Raw genomic sequence first — 8,266 nt, 5'->3', positions numbered from 1 at the left:
ATTCCCAATGTTTCCTATTCTATGGTCCCATTGGGTATTGGAAATGATTCAATTTTGGTCGCGACCATTGAAATACGCTTGGAAAACTGATGGGCGGCCTGGTAGACCACATCCATTGGGCCCTACGCAATCCGATTTCGGATGGGATGCAGGAGACCATTACTCATATATATATATATATAAGAGAGAGAGAGAGAGACCGAGAGAGAGAGAGAGAGAGAGAGAGAGTCCAGTGCTCCCATAGCACTATAAGTTAAGGTGCTCTTAGTTGTATCAATTCATTTACATGGTCCAATCAATCCATGTGAACCATTCATCACGTTTAGAACACATTTCATAAGCTACCCTGCCAAAATTACACCAATCTTAGTCTGGAGTGCGAAACTTGTAAAAATAGCCATAAAAGCAGTCCCAACAGTCAATGTTGATGATAAGACGTAGTTGTACTTGGCCCACCACCCTTTATCCAAGACCAGTAGTGCACGGCGCCTGCAGCCCGAGAGGCATTGACGATGTGGCCACTAGTACAACCGGAACGTGGACGAGTTTGATCCATTTCTTTGCAGGGAACACGGGCGTCACAAAACCAATGGGCCCAGTCCTGTGCCAGCTGTAAGTGTTACCTCATTCGCTGTCACAGGACTGGACAATGAAAGCAATGACTCAGGCAAGTGTCTAATATACATCATGAGTCGCAACCCTTTAAATAGGGATACCAAGTAATAGGAGAGAAATAAGAAGAAAACTACAACTCTAGATTTACTAGTAAATTTACTTTTATAGCAAGTGTCCTATGTGGCTTAACCACGTTATTCTCCTAATTATTCTAAGACTTTCATGTTGGACACAACTCCTAAAGCCCAACCGATAAAGAGTTATAATCAAACTAAAACTTACTATTTATAGTAAAACCGAACTAAACATGGAATTCGGCCGTCGATATGATAGAATCTTGCAAATTCGGCATGGGCATCGAAAAAAACCAGGTTGGTTGGCTAAAGCAGCTCGTCCCTATCCCAAAATCATATATGGAACGTTGAGTAACTCATCCCGGTTTGCAAGATATGGCTGTTTTAAGGTTTTGACGGTTTTGATGACTTTTGCCTTGATCGGGCCTTCTCTAATCCATCTTGGACATGAAAGTGCCCGCGACCCGCTCTACATCAAGAAGTCAGTCATATCACCCTATAAATACATTTCCAAGGAAAATCGATGACATAAAGACCCGAACATCGACTATATAATATGGAGAGAAAAAAGATCCTGATGGAGGCTTTTTGAGGTACTTAGTTAATAGATATAACAGATAGTACAAAAGAGGAATCATAAGATCGTCAACCAGAGGCTTTGCAAAGTATACTGGGGTTTCAGCTCTAACAGGTGGGGTCCATAGTCAAGTGATCCAGAACATTGGTTAATGTCATTCCAACATGGATTGACCATGCCCCATAAATCTCATGGACTGGTTTTTTTTTCCAGTTGAATGTAGAATGTTGTTGTATTTCTATTCTAATCTACTTGTCTGCTACGAATCTAAATGTTACAATTTTTAACAAGGGCCTTTTTGGGGCATGATCCATCCTCATTGTGATGGAAGGCCTTGATTCAAGGATCCTATCATTCCTCAGTATAAAATACAGGTTGGGTCAGGTTGGTGCTCAACCCTAACCCAACCCAAGGTTCCTATACCTCAACCCTAACCCAACCCAACCCAATCTCGGGTTGAGAAAGCCCAACCCAAGCGAGCTCGGTCGGGTTGATCGGGTGTATGCGTGCTAATATTTTCGTTATTACATTAATTTATTATATTTTAATATAGGACTTATTTTTTGTATCTATGATTTTATTAATTATATATGTGATTATTCATTATAGAAAACATCATTTTTTTCCTTTAAAAAATACATGTTAATATTTTCATTATTACATTAGTTTATTATATTTTAATATAAGACTTATTTTTTGTATTTATGATTTTATTAATTATATATATGATTATTCACCATAAAGAACTTCATTTTTTTTCTTTAAAAAAACAAGCTAAAATATAAGACAACTACTCATTTAAAAGTCATGTAGCATATCATGCAATCTATTTGGGAGAGAGAAATCCAGCATATCTTGTTAGCCTGAGTACTTGGAAATGACGTGGAAAAATGAGACCTGACATCACTAGTGTGCCTTGGACACAAACGATCCACACTCAATTATAATTTATAGATAACTTATATATTGATTGGGTTCGGGTTGGGTCAGGCAACTGGAGACCTCAACCCGAGCCCAACCCAAGTTTCATCGGGTTGGTGTTTGTATAGTCCAAGCTTCAAATTGGACCCAATATATCCTGCCCGAGCCCAACCCAATGTCGGGTCGGTCACGGGTAGGTCGGGTTGAACCCGCCCAACTTTCAGCCCTATCCTATAGTATAAAATACTACCACTGGAACACCATGTAACAAAAAAGAAAAACTGTTGTTTCCCACCTCTGAGAGCAATATCCATCACTTTAATGGCGATGGTCATCAATGGCCAGCATTCTAAGCAGACATCTGCTCCTGAGCAGCAGTACCGAACATCATCATAATCGGACATATCCTGTCAAAGAATCAAGCATTAGAGCTAAATAAAGAAAAAGCCCCACCAAACAACCACCTTGTTTGGTGGTGGTTCAGTTTATGTCTGCCAGAAGCTTTATACTTACAATATCAAAAACGAGCTCCCTCTCTACTGGCATGAAAACATTATTACCACCTTGTGCATATGCATGCCGTTTAGCAGGCTGGAAAAAAAAAAAAAAAAGACGTGAGAAGAGCTTAAGGATAGGAAATACATCAGCAACCATTAACTACTTGACCACCAAAGAGAATGTGCAAATCATACATCTACACTGTATACAGGTCCAATATCAATCTTAAATGGGCACTTTTCTTTGATAGAACTTTCCAGTTCAGCCGCGTTGTTGAACGATTGGAAGCGCAGATAAATGTCATTATCCAGTGTGAAGGAAAATTCTCTCCGGCCAAAGTAGGACGGGTCACATGCTGGATGCTTTCCATCTATAGACAGGCAGAAGAGACGGACAGTAAATAAGAAACATCCAAAACATAGCAAATAACAAAGACATGATTCAAGTTTGTCAGGGTGTCAAGTACCATTTCCATACATCATCCATTTAAAGATCTCAGCATGTGGAAAGAGCTTTCCTATCAAGAGAGAAACTAGCACTTCAGACAGTTGTATCAGAGAGATTGAAACAAAGGAATCAGAAGCACATGACAAATGTTTCTACAGGGTATTGGAAAATCCCTAAGCCAAAAGTTTGTAAATACCATTCGCTTTTCACATTTCAGAAGTGGGCCCATGTTTCAGTGATCCAAACCATTGATATTATGAACCCCCCCTCAATGTGGATGGGCAATGAACCAAACAATCTCCTAGATAGAAGAATCCTAACCCATTGATAGGTAGTCAACAAATAGACACTTAACAAGGAAAATATAGCAAAGGCTTCACATTTGACCAAAAAAAAAAACATATATTATATTCCATACGGGGATTTTTTGGGGCATATGCCATCTATGGCTATACAGATGATTGGATCCTTTAACCATGGCCCCCCACTCATACAAAAAATCACCACATCTCCCTGGCTACATCAGAATGGAGGAACAAGTGATCAAAAGCTTTCTTCTATTTTCCAGCACATGAAGCACATGTTAGGCAGGGGCATTTGATGCTTTTTCAGATCGTCTGCTTGAGGATCTTGTTTTGCCATAACAAGCCACGCGAATGCTTGTACCCATAGCGGGATTGGGGCCTGCCATTCCTTTGCACACGGCACTTTCATCCTGTCTTCAGATGAAAGGATTGGCATCATAGATTTCACTAATAAATTCCCATTTGATGAATGCTTCCGGACATTCTAATTCTCTTCTGGCAGATCAATGTTTGCCTTGCACAGCAACTTCTTGAGATCTTCGAAAAGAATTAATTTATCATCACAGGGATTCATTTGGAGGTTGGTATTCCAAAAGAGAGCTCCCAATTAATATTAGATGTCAATCCCAAAAGCAATGTGTTTGTTGGTTTTGTGTGGCATTATCATTTTTTTTTTTTTTTGTCTTCAATGCTGTCCAAAATAGGTAACATTATATCGTATCTAAAGCTACATAAAGTAAGCTCACATGGAAAGCATCTTTCAATATCCAGAAGACTCAGTTGTTTGAGAAATGAATTTTGCTGCAAGATTGCAACTCGACATGATTATATGGATTCATCTTGCCAAGTCCAACAGGAATCCTTCTTAGGCTTACATGGTACACAAAACCGATATTGACCATTGATTATCATTGGAATCTGTGTGCAAACTAATGGATAGTTATAAGAAATTTGCATGGATGGAAAATCTAACTACAAAATGACTAACTAAAGCATTGCACAAAATTGTCTTTAACCATGAAATTTTTTATAGTATCACCTTTTGCATATACCCGCCCTTACCACTTTCTCTTCTATTTTGAAGATAAAAAGATACATGCAAATACTGAAATAATCCAAACCCATCAAATCTAAAGTCTTCAAACATGTTATTAAGAATCTAAAATCTAACCAAGCTTGCTAAGATAAGCAGCGGGAAAAAAGAGAGAAATGGGATATAATATGTTTGGGATGTCAGTTAAACATTATTCATACTATGACCTCTACCCTGAAAGAAACAAGTCCAATGAAAGATGGATTCTTCATCATCATCTACATGGGCAGGGGATACAGAGTTGCTGAACCTGAACAGAACATAATAAAGTATAAATGAAAATCAGTAAAAGAACAGACGTATGCAATGCCAAGCATCTACACTGTAAGCAACTATGGCACTCCTTATCCAGTTAATAAAATAACAACATGAAACATTCCTTGTTGAGCCAATGTGAATGGTTAGCAATTCTTTTAAACCATGCTGTTTTCGTATAAGGGTTGCCCACCTCATGTGTCTACATGGCTCATCTTAACGCTAGGTCATCTAATGGTGGGTAGACGGCTCAGATGTCCCAAGCATGTATGAGGTCAGTATCTTAAGCAGCATGCTAATCTCAACCAGTTTCAGTGGGTTCGTCATCTGACCATAACATATCAATCTACTCTCCATGGCCTCTCCTATTCGGACTACCTTTAGGTTGCTTCCCATGACCTCATTCTTAATTTTATCCTTCCTAGTCTTCAACATGTGGGACTAACAAACATCTACATGAAAACCTATGTCCAAGTTTCAACAGAAAAATCAACAAATGCATAAAATAAAAGTGAAATATAAATGTGGGAAAAGGTTGGAAAAAGGGCTAAAAGAAACACATGGACAAACAAAAGAAACATTAGAAGAAGTTGTTCACCATAATAACATCACTAGATACACACCCTCAAAGCAGCCTTACGCAAAGATGATGAACGGATGTAGGCCTTCATGAGCTTCAATATTAGAATATCCAGGGGTACTTTAACGTCATTGTAGTTTCTAATCCAAGGATGGCCTTACTAGTGTAAACTTTGATTTAAGTTGATTTATTGAAGTGTTCACCATGTTTCAAAAACTCAAAAGACTCGAGTCTGACTTAATGCTCAGCCATGTTGGGTTGACTTGAAGAGTCGGACTATTCTTTATTAGCCTCGACTCAATGTTTAATAACTGTGTTATATAGATAAAATACAAAAGTAATATTAGAAGAAGAATCAAACATGGAGTCATTGGACCCTTTACTAGAGGTCTTGGGTTCAAATCTTCCCAAGTGAGTGACTCACTTCAAGTCCAATTGAGTTGACTGAGTGATCGAGTTGATTCAACTCAATATTTACTAATTAAAATTAATAATTTGGAAGGGTATTGTGTAATCTTTGGCAACATTCCTGGGGCCCATTTAAATACCCAAATGATAAATAAAAATGCTCTTGAAGGACCATAAAAATAAGAGAAGCCTGAACCTCAGCAGCCAACTGAAGCATACCTCAGCAGGGCCACATCCCTCGTATGGTAATTCGCTTGCAGGGACCACCAGCAACTCACATTCCACAACCTGCAACACAAACTATAGTTAACAAAGATAAAATTGGAGCAGTTTAAATAATTCCTACACTTCCCACACCTGGAGATGATATAACAAACTTCTCCCATGATGGTAATTGTTGAGGGTCAAATATTGCATATCAGACCCCAGTTATTGCCTGGATTTAAGAACATGGTACTGTTTAACGACCCAATTTAATCGTGTTTGTGATGCAAGGTGTGTTTAGGAGCTTGGACCAAAACAGGGTGCTAAAAGCATGGATTTAGTGCTCCAGAATCACCAAGGCAAGGGACGGATCCCAATAGACCAAGATCGATGGATATACATGCCAGAGATCCGAGAAAACTGAAAAACTGAAGTTCAAGTGGCTTGAAAGACGTCCAGAATGCAAGATCATAGAGTTCTCACCATCCGTTCGACTCGAAAATTCATACAGGACCTGAAGACCATATATTAACTGTACACGTCATATTTTAGCCATTGGATCCTTGTGAAAGTGGCCCAACGGATAGATCAACCCCTAAAATCCTGATTTGGGGCCCACCCAATATCTGGATATGTTTCAATTTTGTTCTCAACCCTTAAATTGGATGGGAAAGCAGATGAACGGAGTAGATTTATCATGTACACCTCAGTGGACCCCACATGCAAGATGCATGTGCACCATAGAGTGTCCATGCGGGCCGCACTGGACGCTAGGCTCAGTCAAACTGTGGTTAACCCGAGCCATCTCATGCGCAAAGACAGTGGACGAAATCGATCCACCGGTTCGTGATTGCGGGGAAGCGGATTGTGTATTGAGTAAATTCTGTGGTGCCCACGTGAGAAGGTGAGTTTTTGACCCATGAAAACGTACACACGTGTTAATTGCGATCACACGTAAGTTGGACCGCGGAATGAAGACCTCATGGGCCACCACGGTTTGGATCCAAAACCGAGCAAGTCCGGATGGTTTTCGTCTTGAAGACAATGGACGGTGTGGATTTTCTTCTTGCAATCAATCAGTGGGCCACCGTACATTCAGAGTCGACGTGGGTAGGCTCGGTTTCGCAAGAGAGGCTGCGGGTGATCGCTGTGGGCCCACTCATTGTCCGTATAGTTAATCAGACCCCCGTCCATTCAAATTATAGGAGGATTTAGACTAAGATCTAGTTGATCTTGGTTTGAAACATGATGGACAGAAGGTGAAAAACGGATGGACAGTAGAACTATATTACATGATAAGCCAAGTGGGCCGCATTAAAAGAAGTCCAAAACCGTCCATCTCCGACTGGTTTTGTGAGGAGAAACTGATGGACGAAGTAGATTTCTTCTTCGGCGTCAAGAATGAGACTTACCAAGAATCAACGTAAGTTGATTTACGCAGGCTGTGCGTTTCTCGCTGCGAGAGAAACAGGATAAGATACTTACGCACCGACTCCATCTCGGACTCTGTCACAGCAGCACCCACCAGCCTGTATCCTCTATAAAAAGAAGGGAGAGAGAGAGAGGGAAGGATCATCGGTTTGTGAACGTGGATTAGAAGGAGAGAAAGAGTGGAGTACGGGCAAAGCTTCAGAAGAGTTCTTTCCTTCTCTTTTCTGAGTTCTTTCCTTCTCTTTTCTTAATTTCTGCTTATGTTTATTTGAGATGTTTAGCCTCATCATGTTCGTGAGTGGCTAAACCTCTTAGCTAGGGCTAAGAGGTGAAGCTTGTAGTGTGATGGGAGACTTTTTGCTTGTACCTTTTGTTTAGACTGAACTGATGTTGATGTTAGTATAATTAATGAAATGTTTTCAGTTTTTAATGGTCTGTTGTGACTAAAATTACAATGGGTCTGCGATAGCTTTGAAAATGTTCCTCCTTTGATGATTATGACATCATGAAGTCCTATTGTTCACTATCGTTTCCTGGGCATGGTTGGATGACGGTACCCTTCCTGACCCTCATATACCTTATAATTGGTTGTTAATTAGTTTAATTCTGTTGTTTACTTTATCTACTGGGCATGGTTTGGTGATGGAATCCATTCTAATTCATATACCTTTCATCCCTTGAAAACTATGTCAAAGAAAGTTCAGTTTGATTTTCATGGTTACACCCTTCAACTGGATGAAGATGGGACTCTAGGTCTAGTTGAGTTCTTGAAGCAGAATAAGATCTCCCTGATCTCTACAAGTGGATCCTCTGAATCCCTAGTTTCCTTCCTCTGAATTCTCTAAGTTTTAGATAAAT

General features: G+C 39.8%; 1 protein-coding gene across 1 annotated transcript; it reads right to left on the bottom strand.

Annotated features, from left to right (window-relative positions):
* Positions 1–341: 341 nt before the first annotated feature.
* On the bottom strand, positions 342–3,316 carry LOC131217322 (uncharacterized). Its single transcript, XM_058212234.1, has 5 exons — positions 3,152–3,316; positions 2,880–3,055; positions 2,701–2,778; positions 2,483–2,594; positions 342–346 (listed from the first exon to the last, which is right to left on the bottom strand). Exons 1-5 carry the CDS (start codon positions 3,165–3,167, stop codon positions 342–344), a joined length of 387 nt encoding a protein of 128 aa, XP_058068217.1. The 5' UTR covers positions 3,168–3,316.
* Between the last annotated feature and the right edge of the window lie 4,950 nt (positions 3,317–8,266).

This window comes from Magnolia sinica, chromosome 10, assembly GCF_029962835.1.
Source record: "Magnolia sinica isolate HGM2019 chromosome 10, MsV1, whole genome shotgun sequence".
Classification (NCBI taxonomy): domain Eukaryota; kingdom Viridiplantae; phylum Streptophyta; class Magnoliopsida; order Magnoliales; family Magnoliaceae; genus Magnolia; species Magnolia sinica.
This window is presented reverse-complemented; position numbering and strand designations above follow the sequence as displayed.